The 27,965-nt window shown below is 42.4% G+C and overlaps 1 protein-coding gene across 1 annotated transcript in view; it reads right to left on the reverse strand.

Annotated features, from left to right (window-relative positions):
* geko overlaps positions 1–27,965 on the reverse strand; it is a 110,844-nt gene that overhangs the window by 15,044 nt on the left and 67,835 nt on the right. Inside the window, exon 2 of the mRNA XM_067139829.2 lies at positions 601–859. Within this exon, the coding sequence (XP_066995930.2) occupies positions 601–859 (259 nt within the window). The remainder of the gene's footprint in view (positions 1–600; positions 860–27,965) is intronic.

Raw genomic sequence — 27,965 nt, forward strand, 5'->3', positions numbered from 1 at the left:
GCTTTACGTCGCACCGACACAGATATGTCTTATGGCGACGATGGGATAGGGAAGGCCTAGGAATTGGAAGGAAGCGGCCGTGGCCTTAATTAAGGTACAGCCCCGGCATTTGCCTGGTGTGAAAATGGGAAACCACGGAAAACTATCTTCAGGGCTGCCGACAGTGGGATTCGAACCCACTATCTCCCGATGATTTTGAAATTAAAAAAGAAACAAAACCTTAATGCAATGCAACCAATAGCCCTTGTCAAACCATCCCAAAAGTTCTAGTTCCCCTTCCCTCACTTTCATATGGTAAGAAGAATGTTAAAGAATACGGCATCTAAATGCAATGGAAAAGTGAAAAAGGAGAGCGAATTGCTCCTAGAATGTTTATTGTCCCTAAAATGATTCATAGGTAACGTAGTATAACCTTAATAAATGTTCAGCAATCACTGGAACCCTACATTTTCAGTAAGTACTTCGGAAAATCCTGAGCAGACAACTACGAAATAAATGAAATGTCGTTGATAACTGTGGTGACAATTATCCAGTCAAATAATATTAAAAAATCCACTCATAAACAAAACAAATTATAGTTGAGAGAAGTGCTATACTTACAGAAAAATTGCACGTCATCTAGATTCACCGAGGGGTTTTGCTTTTCATCGCGTTTAATTCGGCTGGATTCCGTCGGCACCGCGACGCCCATAACATTGAGCAGTTGAGCCAGAAGTGAGGAGTAGTCCGCCGTGAGAAGTAAGAAGAGAGCCACCAAGACCAAGACGCGCAACACACCGGTCTCCATTGCCACTAGGTTAGCAGTGAGCGCACTCAGCTGCCTGCCTGGCCTACTTGTTGAGGCAGCGAAAGCTGAACGCTCCGCAGATAATCAGGTCGCGTGGTGAGTCCTCAAATCAACTTGTCCATATCAATTCTGCTCAAGAAATAAATAACTAGAAAATTAAAGAAATGAATAGAAATAGCCAAGGTGGGAAGACTTGGTACAACGGGAATTCAAAAGCAAGCAAACCCATCGCTTATTTCGCTCTTGAGAATTACTGGGCAAGCCGAGGCAACTGCTAACTATATTTCAAACGCTCATTAAAAATGAAAAGATTCATAACTAGAATGTAAAAAGTGGTGAAGTGACGATGCTGACGACGACGATGATGACGACGATGATGATTATGCTTGTTCTTTTCCGACGTCAAAAATCGATGTCACTAATCCAATATATGAAAGGAGGCAATTTAGGCACTGACATGAGAAAGCTAGTGAGTTTACAGGAGTAGAATAAATCGTTTTTCCAACATTCTGAATCAGATGTTACTAAAAATAAACAAGGCGTAATCCATTTATCAGTTTAACACAGAAATATAAGTTAATTATGATTCAGTCACAGAATTCGCTGTGTAATCAGTTCGCTCGCTGACGTGTATGTTTCAAGCAGAAATAAAACGCACCATATTTCTCATCGAAGAAATCCAGCATAGCCAGCGGATGGTTAGTCGTAAGGTCTGTGTGTTGTTGAGGATATTGTGCTCCTAGCTCGTTGTCTTCACTGAGGGAAGTTCCTATCCACCTCACAGTGCTCATCTTAAGCTCTTGCTTTCCATGGCGAGGCCACCTAAATTCCCAGGCGTCGTCATGATTGAATGAAATGGTCGAAAATGAATATATCCCTACCTTATATGGGAACCATTGTTGGCCACACGTAGTACCTATTTTTGAAAACAAAGAACAAGTACGAACGTCATGTCAAGATCCTGGCAGTAACGAATTACCATTTTGAATGGAATAAGTTACAGAGGCAAGTGAAGTATCACTATGACGAACTATAATAGCTATAAACAAGGTTAACACAACAAATGGCACGGACCGACGTACTAACTTCTCCGTGCCAAACCTCTTGGACTTAACACAGGTTCCGTCTTACGCGAATCGTAGAAACTACTCTACTGTACCAATTGACCTGCTACCTTGTCCATGCCATTGCATCAGCGTTTACTACAGCTGCCTAAAACTGGCTCAGCACCTTTCCCATGTCAACGCTTCAACTGAGGAAATATACTTTATGATTATTACTATTATGATTATTATTAATATTGTTATTATTCCGTGCGGTTAGAGGCGAGCAGCTGTGAGTGTGAATCCGGAGATAGTGGGTTCGAACCCTACTGTGGGCAGCCCTGAAGATGGTTTTCCTTGGTTTCCTATTTTCACATCAGGCAAATGTACCTACTACTGTACCTTAATTAAGGCCGCGGCCGTTTCCTTCCAACTCCTAGGCCTTTCCTGTTTCATTGTCGCCGAGCTCAGAGTTATGTGACCCAAACTGCTCAATTGTAATTATAATTATTATTCTGCTTCTTCTTATTATTAATATTGTAGTAGGCGTGTTAAACGGGTGGCATATCAGTGGCTTCTCACGATGGTGGGCGTGGTTCGCATCCCGAAGGTGAGTCTTTAGAAATGAAAATCCATCTAACCTGTCATTTATATTCTGTGCAAAAATAGAAGTCCTGTGGTTATGATCACGATATCAAACATTTTATCTTATTATTATTATAATTAATGCTATTGGTTTTACTTATACGGTTTTCGTAGACACTCTGGTGCCGGAGTATTGTACCACAAGAGTTATTTTACTCACCGGTGAACACCAGGCCAATCCGAGCCAAACAAATAATATTATTATTATTATTATTATTATTATTATTATTATTATTATTATTATTATTATTATTATTATTATTATTATTATTATTATTATTATTATTGTTGTACCGGAAGGTACACCTCAACTCCGCACATTCAAAAGATGCGCCTTAAAGAACTCTATCTATCTAACCAAACGTGAAACTGCTACTACATGAAGTTGGATATTTAATCAGAAGATGTCAGTACTGAAGTATTAAGTAATTGCGTTATTGTGAAGTTGCCTAAACTGACTGGATTAATTTGATTTGTGTTTACTTCAATAAGTTTAAACTTGCCTCCATAGATGTCATTTCAAAAAAACTCTGGTCATACACTCTGGTGCAAGGTGGAAGAATTTAAAATTTAAAGAAGTTTAGTGTTTCTCGGTTTTCATAAATGAATCAATGTTAATTTATTTTCGGCTTGGCAACACTTCTTTTTCTTTCCACCAGTTTTGAATCTGGCCATTTAAACATTTCTGTAATTATTGTTCAGCCTATCGCAGACTTCTTGTTGCTGTTTGAATTGTCCAATAAAATTGAGAGGGTATGTCCGGACTAGTCCAGAATTCTCTCGATCCTCCCCTTTGGGTATATAAGCTGAGGCTTTTCTGGCTATCTTGTCTATTGGTCGTCGTCTGTCTGAGTATGTGTGTTAAGGCAGGAGGCGGGGCGCCTCATTCTTCGGCAGGTAGAACAACAGCCAGGTAATGGCCACATAAATTCTACCTTTCTTGCTGTCCCCGCAAATTTATCCGACGGGAAGGTCCGAATTTCTAATTATGTAACAAGCCTTTTCTAAAATGTAAATTTTCGTTCAGCTAATGTAAAAATTTCATAAAATAATTAACTGTAATTCGGGGTGGAGAGTGCTTTACCCTCTCGTGTTCCCCTTCAACTTGGTTCGAGGTTACTACGATTTTGTGACTGTTTTTCCTCTTTTCTGTAATGTCTTAAAGTAACTTTCATTCGAGTCACCTCAGTAGCTTGGGATTAGCCCCTGTATCACGAGGTCGAGAGCCCCCTTAGGATTTCATTCTTCATTTAGGAGTGCAAGTGAACGCCTCCATTCATTTTGTGTTCGGGCCAGTAATCTAAACTGTTCTTTTTCCATGATGGCCCAGTAGGTTGGGTCCTAGATACCCCTGATGTAAAACTAGAGGCTAGAGATTGTAACCTTTTGATGTAATGCTGCCTTGAGTAGGCTGTTTGAAATTGAGAGCATGTAATCTCTAAGTTTTGTTATATTGATGTGTGCCTCTGGAAGGCTGTAAATTTGTTGGAGCAAAGTGCTCTTGAATGGGGGGATTTCTGCCCTTGCCTAATTAATACCACTTTGAAATTGTAAATTTGTTACCTAGGGGCTTGAAGCCCGGAATTGTTAAAGTTCTGAAACTTGAATTTTCCAATATTTTTTAAATTGCCATTGTTCTTGTAACCTCATTATTTCACTGAGTGAAAAATTTGTTAAGTTTAAAATTATGAAAGAAATATAACCTTCATTTATTGTTTTAACTCAATTTCTGATATCGTAGTTAGACCCATTCAACACCCGCAAATTATTTTACCTCTTCCTGCTCCACCGATATCTCCGTAACAATTATTATTATTATTATTATTATTATTATTATTATTATTATTATTAGTGTGTCCGGCTCCTTAGCTAAATGGTCAAAGTAAGGGCATTCGTTTCATTCGGTCCAGGCTTCTATTCCCCGACCGGATATTTTAGCCAGTTTTAGTTCCTTTCCTTAGCTCGGTGGCTGGGTGCCTGTGACTATATCATACTACTAGTCACTATAAAGACGAGCAACAGTAACTATACCCCCAACATGGCGTTAGCCTTCAGGGCGTCTATCGGTAAAATAGGCCTTAATTAACTTATTGCTGACCGTAGACAATTGGGAAGAAGACTAGGTTTGGAGAAGTTTTGTTTTGCCTGTATGTAGAGGAGAGGACGTAATTGTGCACGTTCGGACATCTCGTAGAAAGTCACTGCTCAGGGAAAATGCCCTACAAGAACGGAATGGACTATGCTATACAACAGAGAGAAACAACTTCTTGGCACATCCAGTCCATAGAGAGGGTGTTAGCCAGCCAAGACGACTGCTGCCCTGCTCTAGAGAGTGTAACGACTTGGCCTACTGCCTCTGATATCAGAGACCTGTAGGTCAAGTGAACGCTTTACAAACACTCTTTCTCCTTCTAATTCTACCATTGTATCACACGTGGTAGATTTGGCCCTGTTTCATGGTCGGATGCCCTTAGTGTGGAGGGATGTAATCGCTATTACGTCGATTTTGGTGGATGGTAGAGTGGTGCGTTCTTTGAAAATGAAGAGGAGAGAATTGGGTCAAACAAAAATACCCACTCCCCGAGCAATCCCCGACGCTGCCGAGAATCGAACCCGGGACCCTCTGAATAGAAGGTATCTGCACTGACCATTCAGCCAAAGAGTCGGACTTTCAAGCTTCCATTATAAGATAAAATAATTTTAGTTTGGATGACATTCCTGGGAACTGTTGCCCATATCTCAACAATAATTTTTCGGAAAGTGTCATGTAAATAAAGTCGTAAGAACATATTTTTGAACACTTTTTGTTCAATATATTTTCATGTATTTGGGACATCGTTAGTTCGAATCCCACCTTCGGTAACCCTAAAGGTGATTTTCCGTGGTTTCCCATTATCACACCAGTCAAATGCTGGAACTGTACATTAATTACGCATACGGCAGCTACATTCCCAATCCTAGCCCTTCTCCATCCTTCATTCACGAAAAACCATCGATGTATTAGTGCGACTTTGAACAAGTACGAAGGAACCCGGAATTTGTTGGAAACCATCGCGACGAAACCAACACACTACACATTCCCGGTTTATGGGAATTGTTGCCAATGTCTCAACAATAATTTTTCGGAAAGTGTCATGTAAATTAAAGTCGTACGAAAATGTTCTTGAACACTATTTTTTTTCTAAACATTTTTATGTAGGACAGGTCAATACTGATACATTAGTGGAACAGAAAATTGGGTGAAACCTATTCAAAATTCTAGATCATTCAGGTACACACGATATGCCCGACAGTTCAGCAATATTTACTGCGGCAACCACAATATAGGTAAGCACCCACACTTGTGAGAGAAAACTCCAGCCCTCGCAAATACCGGAGCTTACAGGGCACGCTAGTCTGTGAGAAGGTGTCAAACTCCAGCCCTCGCCAATACTGGGGCTACCGGGATACGCTGTACTGAGAAGCTGTCAAACTCAAGGCCTCACCAATACTGGGGCTACCGGGACACGCTGTATTGTGAGAAGGTGCCAATCCCCAGGAGTCGCCAATACTGGGGCTAGCGGGACACCCTGTACTGTGAGAAAGTGTCAAACTATGTGCCTCTCCAATACTGGGGCTACAGGGAAACCCTGTAATGTGAGAACGTACCAAACCCAAGGCCCTGCCAATACTGGGGCTACCGAGACACGCTGTAATTTGAGAACGTACCAAACTCAAAGCCTCGCCAGTACTGGGGCTACCGCGGCACGCTGTAATGTGAGAACGTATCCAACTCCAGGCCTCGCCAATACTGGGGCTGCAGGGACACGCTGGACTGTGAGAACTTGTCAAACTCCAGGAGTCGCCATACTGGGCTAGAGGGACACCCTGTACTGTGCGAAATTGTCAAACTACATGCCTCGCCAATACTGGGGTTACCGGGACACGCTGTACTGTGAGATTGTATCAGACTCCAGGCCTCGCCAATACTGGAGCTACCGGGACACGCTGTACTATGAGAATGTGTCATATTCCTGGTCTCGCCAATACTGGGGCTACCGGGACACGCTGCACTGTGAGAACGTGTCAAACTCTAGGCATCGACAATACTGTGGCTAAATGGATACTCTGAACGGTGAAATATTGTCAAACTCCAGGCCTCGCCAATACTGGGGTTACCGGGACACGCTGCACTGTGAGAACGTGTCAAACTCTAGGCATCGAAATACTGTGGCTAAATGGATACGCAGAACTGTGTGATAGTGTCAAACACCAGGCCTCGCCAATACTGGGGCTACTGGGACACGCTGTACTGTGAGAACGTGTCAAACTCCAACCCTCGACAATACTGTGGTTAAATGGACACTCTGAACGGTGAAATATTGTCAAACTCCAGGCCTCGCAAATACTGCGGTTACCTGGACATGCTGTACCGTGAGATCGTGTCAAACTCAAGCCCTCGCCAACACTGGGGCTACCGAACCACGCTGTATTTTGAGAACGTGTCATACTCCAGGCCTCTCCAATACTGGGTCTACCGGGACACGCTGTACTGTGAGATTGTATCAAACTCCAGGCCTCGCCAATACTGGAGCTACCGGGACACGCTGTACTATGAGAATGTGTCATATTCCTGGTCTCGCCAATACTGGGGCTACCGGGACACGCTGTATTGTGAGATCGTGTCAAACTCCAGGCCTTGCCCGTAATGAGGCTAACGGGAAACGCAGTATTGTGAGAAATAGTGGAACTCCTGTCCCCGCCAATTATGGGGTTACCGGGACACGCTGTACTGTGAGAAGGTGTCAAACTACAGGAGTCGCCAGTACTGGGGCTAGCATTTCACGCTGTAGTGTTAGAAGGTGTCAAACTCCACGCCTTGACTCTACTGGGGTTACTGAGGCACGCTGTACTGTGAGAACGTATCATACACCAGGCCTCGTAAAAATACTGGGACCACCGGGACACGCTGTATTGAGAGAATGTGTCAAATTCCAGGCCTTGGATATACTGGGGCTACAGAGACACGCTGTACTGTGAGAACGTATCAAACTTCACTCTTTGCCAATACTGGGGCTATCGGTACACGCTGTACTGTGAGAACCTGTCAAACTACAGGGCTGGCCACTACTGGGGCAATCGTCAAACTCTGTACTGTGGGAACGTGTCAAACTACACGCTTCGCCAGTACTGGGAAAACATGAACACGCTGTACTGTGAGAACGTGTAAAACTCGAAGCCTCGCAGATACTGCGGCTACGGGAAACGATGTACTGTGAGAAAGTGTCAAGCTCGTGGCGTCGATAATATTTGGGCTACCGTTACACGCTGTACCGTGATGAGAACGTGTCAATGTCAAGGCCTCGCCAATGCTCGGGAAACCGAGACACGCTCTACCGTGAGTACGTTACAAACTCCATGCCTCGCCAATACTTGGCCTACTGGGACACGCTGTACTGTGAGAACGTGTCAAACTTCAGGCCTCGACAATACTGTTTCTAAATGGACACGCTAACTGTGACATGGTGTCAAACTCCAGTCATCGCCAATACTGGGTCTACCGAGACACGCTGCACTGTGAGAACGTATCAAGTTCCAGGCCTTGCCAATAATTGGGGTACCGGGACACGCTGTACTGTGAGAAAGTGTCAAACTCCAGGCTTCACCAATACTTGGGCTACCGCAACCCGCTGTATTTTGAAAAATTGTCAAACTCGATGCATCGGCAATACTGAGTATACCGGTACACGCTGGACTGTGAGAACTTATCAAACTCCAGGCTTCGCCAATACTGGTGCTGTCGGGACCCGCTGTACTGTGAGAACGTCTCAAATTCCAGGCCTCGCTAATACTGGGGCTACCGGGAGACGCTGTATTGTGAGAACGTGTCAAACTGCAGGCCTTGCCAATACTAGGGTAACAGGACGCGCTGTAATATGTGATCGTGTCAAACTCCAGGCCTCGCCAACATTGCGGCTACCGAGACACGCTGTACTGTGAGAACGTGTCAAACTCCAAGCCTCGACTATACCTGGGCTACCGGGACACGCTGTACTGTGAGAACGTGTCAAACTCCAAGCCTCGACTATACCTGGGCTACCCGTACACACGCGGTTGTTACATATATACAACGTTTCTGTTTTGTGTTCCACAATATATTTTCGTTTCGGAGGAGTCCCCTTATTTTATGGAACACTACAAATATAGGTGTCCACATGCAAAAGTTATGTACAAAATTGGCTAGAGTGTTATTTTTGCTTCGCAGACTTAAAGGATCAGTTAGTAGTAGTTAGATGATGCCTTCTTTCATTTACACTTATCATATGTTACCATGTTATGGGGTAACTCAACAGGGGCTGAAGATGTGTTCAAGTGTCAAAAGTAGGTGTATTAAGGGTAAAGCCACAAGGGAGTCATGTTATTAGACCTTGCAATTATGACTCTTCCCTCATTACACATTTATCATAGTATACTCAATATTAAAGAAAATCTCATCGACCTAGCAATGTACACCCATATGGCACAAGATATAGGAACGATTTAGATTTAGATTTACCACTTGTTAGGCTGAGAAAAACACAATAAAACTATAGGTATAATGGCATTAAATTATTCAACAAACTACCTGTCCAAGTAAAGGATATGCAATTACAAAAGAACCCTAAAAATTGGTTAGCTTCTACTCAGTATCTGAATTTGAAGAAAAAAATAACACTGTTTCAAGGGGGTAATAAAGGCCAACGCTGGTAAGTTAGTAGTTATTTGTCGCCCTCTTGGATGAATTGTGTTATGTTTATTTTAACTTTTGTGTATATAGTTGTATTTATTTTCTGTGCATAATGAGATACTTGTAATAGTTTGTAACTATGCACCTATGACTCTGCCCATTGCAGCTGCCAGTTGCCTACCTACATTAAAATGATTCTATTATACTCTATTCTAAAACAACGTCTCGTTTGAGGTAGGCCCTTCTCTAATATGGTATCCTTGCAGGATTCCCCTGTTGCATACACTCTGCGTCGCCTGGATGACTCTAATTTCTTCTGAGTTGGAACAATTTTGATGGGTAATAGCCAGTATATCGACCCTCAGATGTCAAGGGAATATTACCAGTGTGAGGTCCGGCTCCATGGCTAAATGGTTAGCGTGCTGGCCTTTGGTCACAGGGGTCCCGGGTTCGATTCCCAGCAGGGTCGGGAATTTTAACCTTAATTGGTTAATTTCGCTGGCACGGGGGCTGGGTGTATGTGTCGTCTTCATTATCAATTCATTCTCATCACGACGCGCAGGTCACCTACGGGTGTCAAATCAAAAGACCTGCATCTGGCGAGCCGAACGTGTCCTCGGACACTCCCGGCACTAAAAGCCATACGCCATTTCATTACCAGTGTGAGGAAAATTTTGCAAAGGCGCAAGATGTGTACAGATATAAGCATTGCTTTATTTTGTTACATGATCCCAGAACTGTGGTGTTAGAAATTCATTTTGTAATTACAGTTCTGTTGGATTATCTTCTAACCTGTTCTTCACAAACATGTAACATCAGTAGGTTTATTGGTTACGAGTTTCCGAATCCAATCATTACTGACGTTCCTAACTGTTAATGTTGTTACACCATGTGTAATAATTGAACTATCCGTTTCGGCCTGCTCTTCGGGAATTGAGTAAGGTTCACCTTCACTAGTATCATTTCAAGATGAATTATTTTCATTTCGCACGCTTTCATTGTGAATCTCAACCTCAACCAAGTCATTAATTACCGCTCCTGGCTGCTGCCATATTTGTTTACAAATAACACTCGGGGGTGTGTGCTTTATTTTTGTTATTCAAGAAGTAATTTACCATTCATGAGACAAAAATGAAGTTCAGGTAGTTCATGACATCTGTAGGTTCAATGTAAAACTTATAGAACAAACTTCGCTCTCTCACAAACCATAAATAATCCTCTGTATAATGTATAGTTCATGCACATGGACGGGAGTATATGTAAAGGTATGTTTGCGCCTTTCACTCATTGGACAGAACATTCTGTCAAAGTATGGCATGAGGTTAACTGATTTATGAGTAGTACATTGTTAGCCACAGTTTTCTTAGCTCACTGCTATACACGTCCAGTTCAGCAGAAGTCCTTCACGACATTTCAAAAGTCCTGTAACTCAACTTGTGCACACCTTCTGGTTCGAGTCAGATGTAGGGTAAGAAAATGTATATTGTCTTAAGCCTAATACTACCATCCAGTTGTAAGATGATGGAGGTGCACTACGGTAATCACTCTCCTCTGGGGAGGGATTTACAAACCTTCCCGCCATTATTTCTCCGAACAAAGTATCGCTGGTCTAAGTCACTAAGTGCCCTGCTGGCCAAAGTGGAATTGTATGTGTTTTCAGGGCAAAATATTCTTCCCTTTCTTATGAAGAAGCCATCGAGTGAACGGGGAGGCTCCATCTCAGTGCTTATCTACAACTGCATTTCTGGTTCAATTATGGAAAGGAAAAAGTCCTTTCATCTCAGAACCTTGAAAATGTCACTCACTGAGATTTACCTCCAAACCATGGATATCTGAACAAGTCAAGTTTACGAAATGATTGCGAATCCGAAAGCAAAGATGAGAATGTACCAACATGTTACTTAATTCTTTTTGAGGTGGTTATTGCGAGAGTGTATGCACTAGTTACATAATTACTTCCAAGTGAATTTTCGGGCATCTGCACTTTGATGTTTCTTGAGATTCTGAGGAGACAACGATTTAATTATCCCGTATACATCACTAAATGGTTGTCATTGGTAAAGAAGGTAGTGGAATAACTGGGGTGACAACTTCACAGTTAAGATTTTCCTGTCACTCAGAGTCATCTTTCTAAAAGTGCCTTCAACAAGACACCCTATCAGTCAGGACCCCTATACATGATTCCGACTTATGGTGACACAGTAGTCCACCAGAGACTTCTGAATGGTGTTTATGGTACTGAAACTACATTGACCACCTTAACTTTTAACATTGACCGCTATACAGCTGAATATTTGTATACATGTTCACATGAACCCACTCGTGACACAGCCACTTGGTCCTTTCATCACGCTAGCCAGTGGGAATAGCCTTTTGTCTCTGGGTGTGTGAACATCACGTCAGAAACAGTGTATGATAGCGTAATTAAGATAAAGGTAGGAGTCACTTCCGCTCATGGAATTAACCAATGAAAGTTAAAATTACCGACTCTGCCGGGAATAGAACCCAGTACCCCTGTGATGTAAGGCGAGCACGCTAACAATTTAACCGTGGAGCCGGACAAAGAATATAAATTGATTGTCTCCAGTAAGATAACTTGCGAAATATTGCATTCTATTCTTGATAAGAACATTTGACTATACACGTCCCAAACTGGCATATTCAGTATGTAGAATACCATTCCTGCAAAAACAATATAAAATAAATACAAACGAAGAAATTCCAAGTTATTTTAGAAAATGTACTAAATAACTGCAAATAATTCAACTAAAATATCGGGGTTACTTCAAATCTTGGAAACGTTTTTTCATCACAGAAATGGCTTCAGGAGATTTCTTCTGTTAAGGTGGGAGGTACACATTTATGGGTAAAAAGTGAAGTTTTTCAAATATTTACGAATATTATTTCCTCTTCAATCTGGTGAAACAAGCATTATTTCCACAATAGTGTGCTACTTCTGTAGCCGAAAAGTCTCTAGAGTTCAAATCTATATGCTCAAATCTGTAGGCTCAAATGTTAAGATTTAAAAAAAATTAGTGCTCTAGTCAGAAAGACAGTGAGTCGCGTGTGAAGGTCAGGTAGGTGAAAGGTGCAGCACGTTACGTGATCATCGCAAGAGTCAAGAAACACGTGTACAGGTAAGTCACGACATAGTCACGTCCTCTGTGTTTTTCTGTGAAATTAAGAAAAGGTGGTCTCACATGTGATATGAAGTGCTCTCTATCAGCTAGAACACTCTCACCTGTTGCCATTCAAGCCACTTTGCGCTTATTCAAAAGCATATCTTTAGCTCGAAATGTACTCTAGTTGGCCACGTCATTACAGCAAGAGTTCGATCCAATTCTCCAGCCATCTTTTCAAGAACAATGTGCATAGCCAAGTCTCAACCTGTCACTTGTTCTGTCAAATTCAAGACGCACAATCCTCATTCAACATTCAAAATACGCACGTGACATTCTAAATAGAGAAGGGTAGCTGACTGTAAAACTGAGCGTCATTCATCAACTCAAGTAGGGAAGAGCAATTGACTTAACCCAAGAACACAGAGAAGGGCACCTGGACATATAACTGGCAGTCTTCACTCATGAATACAAACACAGAAGAGCATCAAGCCGTAATAACTAAGAACTTCAGACAGAGAAAAACAATAAGCCGTTAAACAATGCCTCCTTCGTAAACCCCCTACAGAGAAAGGCATACAACTCTTAATTCGTGAACTACATAACAAAAGGGCACCTCCCGTAAAACTAAGCATCATAGTTCCTCAACTGAACCAATTATGACTTATTCATAAACTCAAATAGAGAAAGACCGCTGATCGTAAAATTACGCCTGAATTATCCACTCAAAGAAGGGAGAGTAGCTCACTTTAAGATCTAAACTTCACCCATGAACAAAAACAGAGAAGGGCCCCTAGCCATAAAACTATGAATCTAAACAGAGAACGGTAGCCAGCAGTAAAGTAAAACTATATCTCTTTCATAAACCTTCAACAGAGCAGGTCATCCAAGTAAAACCAGATGTTCAACTCATGAACTCTAGCATGAAAGGACGGTAACCGCAAAACTAACTATCATCCAAGGCTCCAGACCTTCTATTGAACCAATAGTCAGGTCAGTAACCAGTTATGCTGTATTGGATTGGGAGAAGACTAACCTCTTCCCTCCAAAAATTTGTCAGCCGCCGGCCAATGAGCATTTACCGGTTCTCTCTGGCAGCCCCTGGTTCCTCCCCACACATGGAAGCGGAACCACTGGGGATCCACCAGTTAGCAGTCTGAGAGTGCCGACAACCTTTTTTTTCGGAGGGGCTCCAGAAATCGCACCCACCACATGGCGATCATCACAAGCTACATCGCCTCCAACATGCTGTTAATTCCAAGAAGAAAGAGATAGCAGGGAGGATAAGGAAGATGTGGTACTCAGGGAGTATCGGCACGTCCCAGGCTGATGTGATGATGTAAGTAGGTAGTAAGGGCCAGGGCATAACGACATAGAGAGAAATGTAAAGGTGTCTACATATAAATCCTGGCTAATTGTAGATAGCACATGCAAGGATGAGGGACTGGAACAATCCAGGTACTGTTAGAGTGGAGTATGTATCATGCACAATTGATGTCCAATTTCCTGCAATGTTCGTTTGCTAGGGGAGCAGCAGTCTTGGCACGACAGGATTCTGTGCGAGGGTTTAGTGGCCGAAGCTGCACTAGTAAACAATGGTGACTGAGCAAAATTCAAATCGCCCGCTGTGGTCCAAGTAGGCATAGTTTACATTTCATTAACTATTCCTTTAAGTTCCTACAAACTGCCTGTGTAGTTTCCAGATGAGGTTACCTGGACCATTCTGTGACTCGTTATCGAGAGCTCTGCTTTGATTTCTCCTCTTATTCTTTTATGTATTCATCTATTGTAATTTGAAGTTTTTACTCAGCCACAGCATAAGACAATTGACCATTTAACGCTGCACTCACCAGCAGCGGTAAGGTATGCGAGTTCCGCTATTCTATTGTTCGTGTTTTCCTTCTTTATACAATTCAATGACGTTGAAAGGTCGAGGAAAATACACAATTATAATCTGAACAGGAGAACTGGTGGCAATGGTACTTAAAGGTACTTGGTGTTTATCAAAATAGAATAAATGTTTAGAATCGATGTTGGACTCTTCCTCCAGCTGGCGAGTTAGCCAATAAACACAGAATTACAATGTGCTAGTTAAGTATCACTGAAGCTGTTGACTAAACAATCAGCGACGAAAAGTGAAAATGAATCAGACTAAAAAAGTGTTACCGTGTTTTTGCGGTAGTTATGCGTGAAAGAAGGTGCGGGGTGGTGAACAGGTCTCAAGCTACGAAAGTAAAATTAATTTAAAATTTAACAAGGTTATATTTTCTTTTCAAAATTAAGAAATAACAAGTACGGCAGGTACAGAGTAGCAAGGCAACAAAAGGTGCAATTACAGTATTTACAGTATTTGGGCTTCGAGCCCCGAATTCACACTTCTAGGGCAATTAGCCCAACTTTACTCCAAAATAAGTTTTACCAGAGGGGCAGAAAACCCCATTCATGTTCAAGAGCACTTGCTCCAAATTACACAGAAAAGCCTCCTCGAGGCATACAACACTTAATTTTCAAGAAAGAGCCACACGCTCTCAAACTTTAAGCCTCTCAAAGGCCACACCAAACTCCACCTTCAAGTTTTCCTCTTAGGACATAGACACAGGGGTAACATACCCAACCTACTGAGGTCTATTAAATGAAAAGGGGTAATTACATGACGTCTAAAATAACAATTTGAAAGGAGGCTATCTGCACTCCTAATGTATTTGTTTCAAAACCTAATTTGGCTCTAGGCCACTAATACAAGGGCTAATCCCATACTACAGAGGTGACTTAAGAAGGAAACAATTTACATTACGTTGAAGAAGAATAGGTAGAGAAAAAAATAAGTTCACCTCAAAACAATATGAGTGGGAGCTCGAGAGGGTTAAGCACTCTCTATCCCAATATGTAGTTTAAAAGATAGAATAGATACAAGTTTCTTTACATTTTAAGGAAGGTTACATAATGGAAAAACTTCGGACCCGCCCCGAGAGTTAAACTGCTGAGCTAGCAAAGAAAGAAGTTATTAATCGGCCATTACCTTGTTGTTGACCGCTGCCGACGAAAGAGGCGCTTCCCGCCCCCTGCTATGTACCTTACACACTGAAAGATGGAACAGAAGTGGCCCGGAGACCCTAAAATCAGCAGTTTATATACTCTCGCGGAAAGTTCGAGGCGTTTTAGGGAAGAAAACACCCGCCCACAATCACTTTATTGGGTAGGATACAGCAACATATTCAAGTTGGGGGAAGATACATCAGATTGGTCAGAAATTAATAAAAGAAATTCGGGATTGGCTAAATACAAAACAAGGGGAAAGAGAGGGGTATACAGCCAACTTAAACAATGACTGAAAGAAATTTAACAAAGAACAAACTTATGAATTCAAAATTTCTCCAAAAAAACAGTTCTTTCACCCCGCACTAGGGTGCACTATTGTTGATCTTCAGTAGTGTCCTCTAGAAGAGAAAGTTCACACTTCTTACTACAAGCAAAACAAAAATACGTCGAAAATGACACAGTTCAAAAACTCCAAAATTTCCAGGTAGTGACATCTTCTGAGAAGGTAGAAAATTAATACCGTAGATAAAGTTCAGACTTCCTCCAGCAGAGGAGTTTCAATTGGCGCACATTTTAAATTAGCGGCGTGGAGGTGTACCGCCCGGTACAGACCTCCCCCCCCCCAAAAGTTCCTCCAGGGGTGACACTGGCAATTTGTTTGGAAACAATTTTCAAGTTTTGATGTTGATATGGAGATTAAGTTGGATGGCCGGACCGGCCGTTGCAGCTTGCGTCCAAAGGCGGCCGCTCGGACCCCTCAAGTACCCTGAGATACCGCTCGCCCGCACTATGAGGGGAGCAGTGGTGTTGAAGCACGCCGCGCCCGCGGTGAACATATACAGGCTGCGGGCAAGTAGCAGGTCGTGCGCCGCACATCAGCCTTGCCCGGGAGGAGGGCTCCGGCTCGCCGTACACATGTGGTCCTCGCTGGGGAAGAGGGGGCCCATCCTCTAACCCAGTCGCAGCACGGCGCCGCGCGGCTGCGGGGGCACTGAAACATTAAAGCTAGGCGGCAGAATTGTTGGACCATCATCATTTTTTGAGGGCACAGGCTTTGTGGAGAGGTTGAGGGGCCAGCGGCGTGCAGAAATTCATTTCAGATGCGAGCCACAGTGTGTAGTGCAGCAGGAGACGGAAGCGTGGTAATGGCCGTGGGAAGGACAGGATGGCAGTTTAATGGTTCGGGGCAGGTTTCACAAAAATGCTTACATATAAAACAAAATACTATAGAAGGGGCAGGAAGCCTTAAAAGTGAAAAACTCAAAAAAAATATAACCTTCATATTCCTTTCACGATTATCTGAGGCAAGTTAGCACAAAAATTATACAGGTTTCACCTGCGACAAGTGAACCCTAAATATCCTCTCGGTGGCTGGATTGCTTAATAACAACGTAACCGGCGTAAGGAAATCGAGAATGACACACGGCCCATGTAATCTGGGGGCAAGCTTGCCCGCGGGAACAAAATTCTTGACCATCACCTGGTCACCTACCTTCAAATGGGTGGGTCTCCGTCCACGATCATATCTTTTCCTAACCTTTTCATGAGAGACTTTAAGATTGGCTTTAGCCTTCTTCCAAAGATCTTTAATATTATCCGGATATATTGTCTCGGGTAGAATGTCACTCAGAGACCAGAGGTTAGAGAGCGGCGTGTTGGGAACAAACTTGAACATCAAAGAGGCTGGAGTAAATTTGTGAGATTCATGAACCGCCGAATTCAAAGCAAAAGCTAACCAATGCAGGGACGTGTCCCACCTGGAATGATCTTCATGATGATAGGCAATAAGCGCGGACCTGAGATTACGATTAACCCGTTCAGCCAGAGATGGTTGAGGGTAATAAGCAGAAGTTGTCACATGAGAGATGGACAGGTCAAAGCAGAATTTACGAAATAAATTAGATGTAAAAGCCTTAGCATTATCAGATACAATATATTGGCACGGACCAAAAGAAGCAAAAATAGAATTTAGGCAAGTAATTTTGGACTGAGCGGTAGCCAGCTTAGTCGGAAATAACCAGGAAAATCTTGTAAAACCATCTACGCATACAAAGATGAACTTGTTGGCATTTCCCTTTGACTGGGGGAAGGGTCCTACATAATCAATATACAGGCGTTCCATGGGGCGCGACGCTTGATGCGAAGACAAAAGGCCTACCTTGGTGGACATGGTTGGTTTACTAAGCAAACAAGATTTACAAGCTTTTACTAGTTCACGGATTTCACCGTCCATACTCTTCCAGATGAACCTTTCACGAATCTTTTCACGAGTTTTAAAGATTCAAAGATGCCCCCCTAATGGGGTCTCATGATAGTATTTAAAGATCATAGGCACAAGAACAGCTGGAACGACAACCTTCATCATCTTATCATGCCTCGCAGGGCAACATAGAACACCATTCCTCAGAACATAAGGGACAACACGTTCCCCAGAAGAAAGGGTTTCCATTATCGGAGCCAGCGTCGGATCTTCACGTTGGTATTTCTCGATATCCCTAAAGAGCATGGGAGCATCTGTTAAGATGGCATTAACATCAGATAGCATGGACTCGGGAGGAGATGAATTATCGACAGGTTCATGGTTCTCAACGTCGTTGGAAAACATTCGGCTGAGTCCATCAGCAACAACATTTTCGGTACCTCTGATATGCCGGACATCGAATTGGAAGGCAGAAATACGGATGGCCCAACGGGCTATACGACCAGTACGACGCGGCCTACCTAAGACCCAGCTTAAGGCTTGATTATCTGTCTCCAGGTCGAATTTGACATGTTCCAGATAGAGACGGAACTTCTCTAAGGCAAATAAGACTGCCAACCCTTCGAGCTCATAAATAGAATACTTGGCTTCTTGAGCCGACAAGGTCCTAGATGCATAGGCGATGGGTCGCCTCCCTAGTTCAGTCTCTTGAAGAAGGACTGCAGCTACTGCTGACGACGACGCGTCGGTTTGGACGATGAATTTCTTCGAGAAATCAGGCATAGCAAGTACAGGGGCATTACAGAGAGCTAATTTAAGATCTTCAAAAGCAGCTTGTTGAGAAGGTCCCCACTCGAATTTGATGCCTTTCCTACGAAGAAGGTTTAAGGGCGCCGCTCTATTAGCGAAGTTAGGAATAAACTTCCTGAAGAAATTGACCATACCAATGAATCTGGCGATACCTTTAACTTCCTTGGGAGGTTTAAAATCTCGGATGGCCTGTGTTCTGGAATGATCGACGGCAACACCATCAGGTGACACAATATGCCCTAGGAAAGACATAGAGGGCTTAGCAAAGGCAACCTTGGACAACTTGACAGTTAGCCCAGCCTTACGAAGGCGATTGAGAACTTCTCGCAGATGATCTAGATGTTCTTCAAAGGTCTCCGAAAATACGACGACATCATCCAAGTAGTGATACAAGTACTCAAATTTGATGTCGGAGAAGACCCTATCTAGCAGCCTAGTGAGCACAGCTGCTCCCGTGGGGAGCCCGAAAGGCACGCGGTTGTATTCGTATAAGTTCCAGTCCGTGGCAAACGCTGTAAGATATTTAGACTCTTCGGCAAAGGGAATTTGATTATAGGCCTGATTCAAGTCCAAGATAGTAAAGAACTTGGCCTTACGAAACCATGAAAAACAAGAATGAAGGTCAGGAAGGGGCACGGATTGCAACACCACCTTCCGATTGAGAGCCCTATAATCAATGACAGGCCTGAAGCCCCCTTGGGGTTTCGGGACTAGAAAAATAGGTGACGAATACGCCGACTTAGAGGGACTAATAATACCATCCTTCAACATCTGATCGATGATTTCTTTCAGAGCCTTAATTTTAGGTGGAGATAGCCTATATGGTGGAAAACGGACAGGAATCGAATCCGTGACCTCAATTTTGTATTCAATAAGGTCAGTAACACCAAGAGTATCAGAGAACACCTCTGGAAATGACTGACATAATTTACGAATACTATCAGCCTGCTCCTCGGGTAGATGTCTAAGGTCTAACAACATCTCATCCTGGGTAGGCGAAATAGATGAACATGATACAGAATTACACTTTAACAAGGGAATTTTACAATTGGACGCAAATTTGAATGTGCACGACCTACTCTGGAGATCGAGCACAAGGCCAGTGTAAGAAATGAAGTCAGCTCCCAATATAATGGGGCAAGACAAGTGCTTAGCCACAAACAATTTGAATTTCCATGTAAATTTAAAAATACGAATTTTGACATTTACAGAACCTAGAATTTCCAATGGAGATGAATTAGCCGAAACAAATTGAACAGGAGATGAGACATAGTCAGGTAGTTCACAAACAGATTTCAATTTAGAATACCATTCAGCCGAAATAATCGAACAAACACTGCCTGAATCTAATAGAGCGGTTACAGGTTCATTATTTAACTCAATCTTAAGAAAAGGAACAGGCGCGGGGGAACCCGCCGCAATCCTAAGACATTCTTTAGGGCATTCAAAAGACGAATTTGAAGACTGATCGTTCCCTGAATTTACAACCTGTTTACCCGGGGCTGAGTCTCGGGAAGATGGATTAGTTGACTCAGCCGAAGCCACTCGTCATTTTTTATTATTATTGGCATAGGTGGAGTTTGCACCAGAAGTTGAGCAGGAGGGGGTGCTATTTGAATTTGGGCAATTTTTGGCGATATGTGAGAAAGCCCCACATTTAAAACAGCCTTGTGATGAACCAGCCCCATTCCTTGTCCCACTCGACTTGATCAGTGGACACTTATTGCGCAGATGGTCGGGCGACCCGCAAGCATAACATTTACGGGGTGTGACTGGTCGGCGAGGTGGAGGCCGAATATTACTAAAGGAAGGTGGGGGTTCTTTCGCGACACGCAAAGAGTCGGCGTATCTAACTCCTTCCGCTGAGACGGCCAATGCTTCAAGTTCAGAGAAGGTTTGCGGGCACGCCGCGAAACACAAATATGACCTATAGGATGGTGAAATTCCTTCTACAATAGCCTGTACAATCTGATCTTCAGGAAAATGAAGGGCAAACACCCTAGTATAAAACTTAATGTCTTGTATGAAATCAGCCAGATTTTCATCCAATCTCTGTACTCGATAATAGTACTTCTGAATCAGAGATGACCTCGCGCGGGCGGGAATAAAATTTGCAAGCAAGTGTGCATGAAAATCTTCAATAGATGACTGTTCAGCTATGGCTCTTACTATTTTGTCAGAGAGAATACCAATCGCATAAGGATAGATGATTTGCAAAATTTGACATGGAGAAAGAGAAAACACAAGGGCATGATCCTGAAATTCAACTAAAAATCTTAAAAATGAAATGACGTCACTGGTGGTATTAACGGAAAACTTAGAAATACCTCTGAGCAACATTGCCAATGGATGAGGCAAGCTGCTAAACCCGGGCGACATAGTAGGTAAAGGTTTCAATGGCAAGGAAGTTAATTCCGAACGTATATTATTCAACGATGCACGGCGTTCAGACTCGTTGTCCAATGGGGCAGAGATAGTTTGAGCAGCAACGGTTATCCTATTGGCTTCTCCCTTAGGAGGCTCTTCCTCGCTACCTACATTCATAGGGGTTGGTTGATCGATTTTGGGAGGAACTTCCCCAGTCAACAATTGAGTGACCTTGCTAGATTATTCAGAAATAGTTTCAAGCAGCGTACTAGCTTCCTTTTTCTGAACGTCATTCAGCTTTAGAGACAACAGATCGTTAACTCTATTTGAAAAATCAAACAGCCTGGCTTGCACACGCTTAATTTAATTAGGAGAAGGATCATTTTCATCAAAAAAACTAACTACCGATGCTAGCCCAGTAGTATTCTCGGTGATCGTGGAAAGAGAGTCGTCAATTTGTTTCTCGCCCAAATTGGGGATGGAAATGGGCAAATCAAGGGACTCTCTAAGCTTGTTGGTGTCTATCGCAACCGTGCCTCCAGATTGCACATTTCTGATAGTTAACTCATAGATCAACTCCTCTTTGCGCAAATAGTTAAGATGGAGAACATCGCGAGGGCCGGGCATGATGACAGAACAATTTTGAAAAACTCAAAAAAATTCCAGCAACTGAGAAAATGGTTAGAGTTCAGAACAAAACAATGTTTAGCCGTCAAAAGGGGCTAAAATGAGACCCATTCAACCACGCTCTGCTACCACTTGTTACCGTGTTTTTGTGGTAGTTATGCGTGAAAGAAGGTGCGGGGTGGTGAACAGGTCTCAAGCTACGAAAGTAAAATTAATTTAAAATTTAACAAGGTTATATCTTCTTTTCAAAATTAAGAAATAACAAGTACGGCAGGTACAGAGTAGCAAGGCAACAAAAGGTGCAATTACAGTATTTACAGTATTTGGGCTTCGAGCCCCGAATTCACACTTCTAGGGCAATTAGCCCAACTTTACTCCAAAATAAGTTTTACCAGAGGGGCAGAAAACCCCATTCATGTTCAAGAGCACTTGCTCCAAATTGCACAGAAAAGCCTCCTCGAGGCATACAACACTTAATTTTCAAGAAAGAGCCACACGCTCTCAAACTTTAAGCCTCTCAAAGGCCACACCAAACTCCACCTTCAAGTTGTCCTCTTAGGACATAGACACAGGGGTAACATACCCAACCTACTGAGGTCTATTAAATGAAAAGGGGTAATTACATAACCTCTAAAATAACAATTTGAGAGGAGGCGATCTGCACTCCTAATGTATTTGTTTCAAAACCTAATTTGGCTCTAGGCCACTAATACAAGGGCTAATCCCATACTACAGAGGTGACTTAAGAAGGAAACAATTTACATTACGTTGAAGAAGAATAGGTAGAGAAAAAAAATAAGTTCACCTCAAAACAATATGAGTGGGAGCTCGAGAGGGTTAAGCACTCTCTATCCCAATATGTAGTTTAAAAGATAGAATAGATACAAGTTTCTTTACATTTTAAGGAAGGTTACATAATGGAAAAACTTCGGACCCGCCCCGAGAGTTAAACTGCTGAGCTAGCAAAGAAAGAAGTTATTAATCGGCCATTACCTTGTTGTTGACCGCTGCCGACGAAAGAGGCGCTTCCCGCCCCCTGCTATGTACTTTACACACTGAAAGATGGAACAGAAGTGGCCCGGAGATCCTAAAATCAGCAGTTTATATACTCTCGCGGAAAGTTCGAGGCGTTTTAGGGAAAAAACACCCGCCCACAATCACTTTATTGGGTAGGATACAGCAACATATTCAAGTTGGGGGAAGATACATCAGATTGGTCAGAAATTAATAAAAGAAATTCGGGATTGGCTAAATACAAAACAAGGGGAAAGAGAGGGGTATACAGCCAACTTAAACAATGACTGAAAGAAATTTAACAAAGAACAAACTTATGAATTCAAAATTTCTCCAAAAAAACAGTTCTTTCACCCCGCACTAGGGTGCACTATTGTTGATCTTCAGTAGTGTCCTCTAGAAGAGAAAGTTCACACTTCTTACTACAAGCAAAACAAAAATACGTCGAAAATGACACAGTTCAAAAACTCCAAAATTTCCAGGTAGTGACATCTTCTGAGAAGGTAGAAAATTAATACCGTAGATAAAGTTCAGACTTCCTCCAGCAGAGGAGTTTCAATTGGCGCACATTTTAAATTAGCGGCGTGGAGGTGTACCGCCCGGTACAAAAAGAATAAATAGAATTATAAAAATCGAGAAATTGCAGTTTGATTTGCATTCAGAGAAACAAATCCACATCTTACTCCTTGAAAAGGAGAAAGGTTTCGACAATTTTTAACCTGAACACTAACTACGATAGGGTGATTACTGCCATTCTCGGTTGTGCTTGCAGTTAATCGTCTGCTTACTCCTGTTGCGGGCTGAGATGTGGATACCCCGTTTCAACAGTCTGGCAGGGATTGGACCCATATTCCGGTTGAAGAACGCCTCAGACAGGCAGCTCCCTATTTAAATTTATGCGCCTACCTACATTACCGAATATCTTGGAAATACCATGTCCTGCGAGCACGGTCAGCACTTATAAAACTGGAAGTCGAGACATTATGAAAGTGTGTCTATCATTTCTGGAGAGAAATAGGACCCTGGGGTTCCCTTAGTCTACATCTGAATAAAGTACTAGGTTACTTTCTGGGGACAGAGGCTACTATAACCACTCTATCATTAACGGTGCTGAAGTTGTGAATGGTGGAAGCGTTTACCTTCGACTACTCCAAGAATTGTCATGACCTTTGAGGAGACGTCTTTGTTTTCCTCCTTCACTAACAACGACTGTTAATCTGAGGCCCGGTTTCACCAAGAAGGGTTTGTGAGTCACACGTTTCACCGAAGTATTTTGGCAGACGGTTAACCAACACCGTTTTAACACTCTCCGGAAACAGCTACCGTGTGATTCATTTACTTCTTTTGCGCGGTATTTTGTTCCGCGGTAGCCTTTCGTAATAGGCTGATAACAGTGGTCGAAAAAATGAAAGAGATTTAGAAATGAAACGGAGGCAGATTTTTCTATTTAAAGAACACTACTCACTGAATTAGTATCGAAGTCTCAAAGCGTTCTAGACTGCAAGAAGACTGATTGTGTGAGATTAAAAAGAAGTTGAGGAGAGATTAGAAAAATTGCAGAGTAATTTAATAGTATTTCCCAAGTGACAGTGTGAACTGCTAAGCAACTTGAACAGTTCTACAACACTGCTGCAGACACATTCTGCTGACCGCAAACACTGTCTCTAATCATTGTATGAATCGACCCACTGGCGTGAAATCGTAATGCAATAAATACCTGCAGTATAGGACAGAAATATTTCTCTGTGTCTGTTGTGTGTTCTAATCGCTCGTGAATTTCAACGATGTTCTTTCTGAGGCCGGATTTTCGCAAATTGTTCCTCAGAACATATTTTGAAAATCTTTCCTCGTTATGAAACTATTTCTGTTAGTAACACCATTCAACAGCATCGCCTCTGTCGCGTAACGGTTAGGCACAATTAGCTGCCGTCGTCGTTGGCCCGGGTTCGGTTCCTGGTACTGCCAGAAATTCAGGAATGGTGGGAGGGCTGGTACATGCGGCTCACCTCGGGATGAGGACACGAGTTTAACATCTCTGCTCCAGTGAATTATTTAAATCGAGTTAACAGCTTTACCTAGCCCAAAGAGGGTATTAACGTAAAGCAAGCTTAACCTAGGGTTAAAAATAATCCTCATTGATGAAACAGAAATAATTGTCAAATTCAGCGTTAGAATTGTGTAACACGAGGTTAACGTTTAAACCGGGCCTCCTTGTTTACATCTGAAGTTACGTAATCCGACCAAGTATCTAGATTGCTTACGGCTGTTAATACGCTGATGCATGTCACATTAGTCAGGTTTTAATGGAAGTATGTTGCATTGTTATCGCATCCGTCAGCGCTCTTTGATGAAAGATCCTGAGGTATTGTATAGTTACCTCCATAGAAAGAGCTACGAGAGCTTGCCTATCCACTCAGCCTTTTTTCTGGACTTACAGAATACTAATCTGATGCCTGGTTATTATTATCATTATTAATAAGGGTATAAAATCTTCAGAACGAGGAAATTAGACAGAAATACATTGATATGACTGGTGATAACTTCCCAACAGTGGACAGTAAGCAGATTCAGGATATAGAATGAGAATGGGTAGCATACAGGGATGCTATAATAGAAACAGCAAGGGAATGTCTGGGAACAACTGTGTGTAAGGATGGGAAAAGGCGAACATCTTGGTGGAATGATGAAGTGAGAGCAGCCTGTAAACGTAAAAAGAAGGCTTATCAGAAATGGCTCCAAACAAGGGCCGAGACAGACAGGGATTTGTACGTAGATGAAAGAAACAGAGCGAAACAAATAGTTGTTGAGTCCAAAAATATGTCGTGGGAAGATTTTGGTAATAACCCGGAAAGGCTCGGTCAAGCAGCAGGGAAACCTTTCTGGACAGTAATAAAGAATCAAAGGAAGGGAGGGAAAAAGGAAATGAACAGTGTATTGAGTAATTCAAGTGAACTCATAACTGATCGCAAGGGAATCACTTTACTGGTAGAGGGAATATTTTGAATATTTTGGAAATCTTCCTGGTGGTAGCGCGAACAACTGAGCTCATGGGGAGGAGAAAAATGAGGTTGGTGAAATTACGAATCATAAAGTGAAAATGTCGGAAAATAAAATCCATTGTCATAAAGCAGAAGAAATAGGTGTAATTAGACCTGAAATGGTGAAGTATAGTGGGAAGGCAGGGATGAAATGGTTTCATAGAGTAGTAAAATTAGCATGGAGTGTTGGTAAGGTACCTTCAGATTGGATGAAAGCAGTAATTGCACCTATCTATAAGCAAGGAAACAGGAAGGATTGCAACAACTATTGAGGTATTTCTTTGATTAATATACCAGGCAAAATATTCACTGGAATCTTGGAAGCGAGTGTGCGATCAGTGGTTGAGAGGAAGTTGGAAGAAAAGCAGTATGGTTTCAGATCACAGAGGGGCTGTCAGGATCAGATTTTCAGTATGCGCCAGGTAATTGAAAAATGCTACGATAGGAATAGAGGGTTGTGTTTCTGTTTCGTAGATCTAGAGAAAACATATAACAGGGCACTGAGGGAAAAGATATCCGCCATACTGGGGGACTATGAGATTAAGGGTCGATTATTTAAATCAATTCAAGGCATTTATGTTGACAGTTGGGCTGCAGTGAGAATTGATGGTTGAATGAGTTTTTGGTTCAGGGTACTTAAAGGGGTTAGACACGACCTCTGTTGTTCGTAGTTTACGTGGATCATCTGTTGAAAGGTATAAATTGGCAGGCAGGTGGAAATGTAGTAAGCAGTCTGGTCTAGGCTGACGACTTGGTTTTAATGGCAGATTGTGTCTAAACCCTGCAGTCTAATATCTTAAAACCTGAGAATAGGTGCAACGAGTATGGCATGAATATTATATTTTCCAAGACTAAATTGATGTCAGTAGGTAAGAAATTCAACAGAATGGAATGTCAGATTGGTGATACAAAGCTAGAACAGGTCGATAATTTCAAGTATTTAGGTTGTGTGTTCTCCCAGGATGGTAATATATTAAGTGAGATGGAATCAAGGTGTAGTAAAGCTAATGCAGTGAGCTCGCAGTTGTGATCAACAGTATTCTGTAAGAAGGAAGTTAGCTCCCGGCCGAAACTATCTTTACATCGGTCTGTTTTCAGACCAACTTTGCTTTACGGGAACGAAAGCTGGGTGGACTCAGGATATCGTATTCATAACTTAGAACTAACAGACATGAAAGTAGAAAGAATGATTGCTGATACCAACAGGTGAGGGTACTCGGAATTAGGAGACAAAGGCTAATTTAGGAATGAACTCAGTGGATGAAGCTGTACGCATAAACCAGCTTCTGTGCTGGGGTCATGTGAGGTGAATAGAGGAGGGTATGTTTCGTAGGAGAATAACAGACTCTGTTAGAGAGGGTAAGAGAAGTGGAGGGAGACCAAGGCGACGGAAGTTAGATTCAGTTTCTAACGATTTAGTGGTAATTGATATTGAACTAAATTAGGCCACAGCACTAGTTGCATATAGAGGATTGCGGCGACGTTTAGTAAATTCAAAGAGGCTTGCAGGCTGAAAGCTGAAAGACATAACGGTCTATAATGATGATGTATGATGTATGTATGTTATTATTGTTATTTGCAGAAGAATGGAAGGAGAAGTTGATGCTGAGTTGGGAAATATCAGTTTCGCTTCATAAGAAATGTAGGACCGAGCTCGATAGCTGCAGTCGCTTAAGTGCGGCCAGTATCCAGTATTCGGGAGATAGTAGGTTTGAATCCCACTGTCGGCAGCCCTGAAAATGGTTTTCCGTGGTTTCCCATTTTCACACCAGGCAAATGCTGGGGCTGTACCTTAATTAAGACCACGGCCGCTTCCTTCCCACTCCTGGCCCTTTCATGTCCCATCGTCGCCATAAGACCTATCTGTGTCGGTGCGACGTAAAGCAACTAGCAAAAAAAAAAAGGAAATGTTGGGAACACGTGTAGCAATTCTGACTCTATGTCTGATCCTAGAGGATCGAATTAAAGGCAAGCCCACGTACATGGTATTCGTAGATATAGAAAACGCATTCGATAATATTGAACGTACGAAGCTATTTGAGATTCTGAAGATGATCGGGATATGATATCGAGAAAAAAGAATTGTCTGCAGCCTGTACAAAAATCAGTCTGCAGTGATAAGAATCGCGGGCTATGAAAAGGGAGCAGCAATCCAGAAAGGAGTGAAGCAAGCCTGCAGTTTGTCCGGTATCCTTTTCCATGTTTATATTGGACAGGTTGTGAAGGAAATCAGAGAGGAATTACGAAAGGGAATGGATATAGAAGGAGAGGAAATCAATCCTCTGGGTTTTGCCGTTGATATTGTCATTTTCCTGAGTCTGCGTAAGATCTGGAGAAATTGGTGAATAGTATGGACAAAGTCTTGGAGGAGTGCAAGATGAAAATAAATCAAAAACAAGGTTGATGGCATGCAGGTGATGCAATCTTAAAGGAAGTAGGTGAACATTCTACACTAACTAACAGTCGCAGAATTATGCAGGATCAGGCTAGCACAAGCAAGGAAGGTCTTTTTTTAAGAAAATAAATCAACTCACTTCCAATATTGAACTAGGAATTAGAAAGACATCTTT

Source organism: Anabrus simplex, chromosome 2 (genome assembly GCF_040414725.1).
Source record: "Anabrus simplex isolate iqAnaSimp1 chromosome 2, ASM4041472v1, whole genome shotgun sequence".
Classification (NCBI taxonomy): domain Eukaryota; kingdom Metazoa; phylum Arthropoda; class Insecta; order Orthoptera; family Tettigoniidae; genus Anabrus; species Anabrus simplex.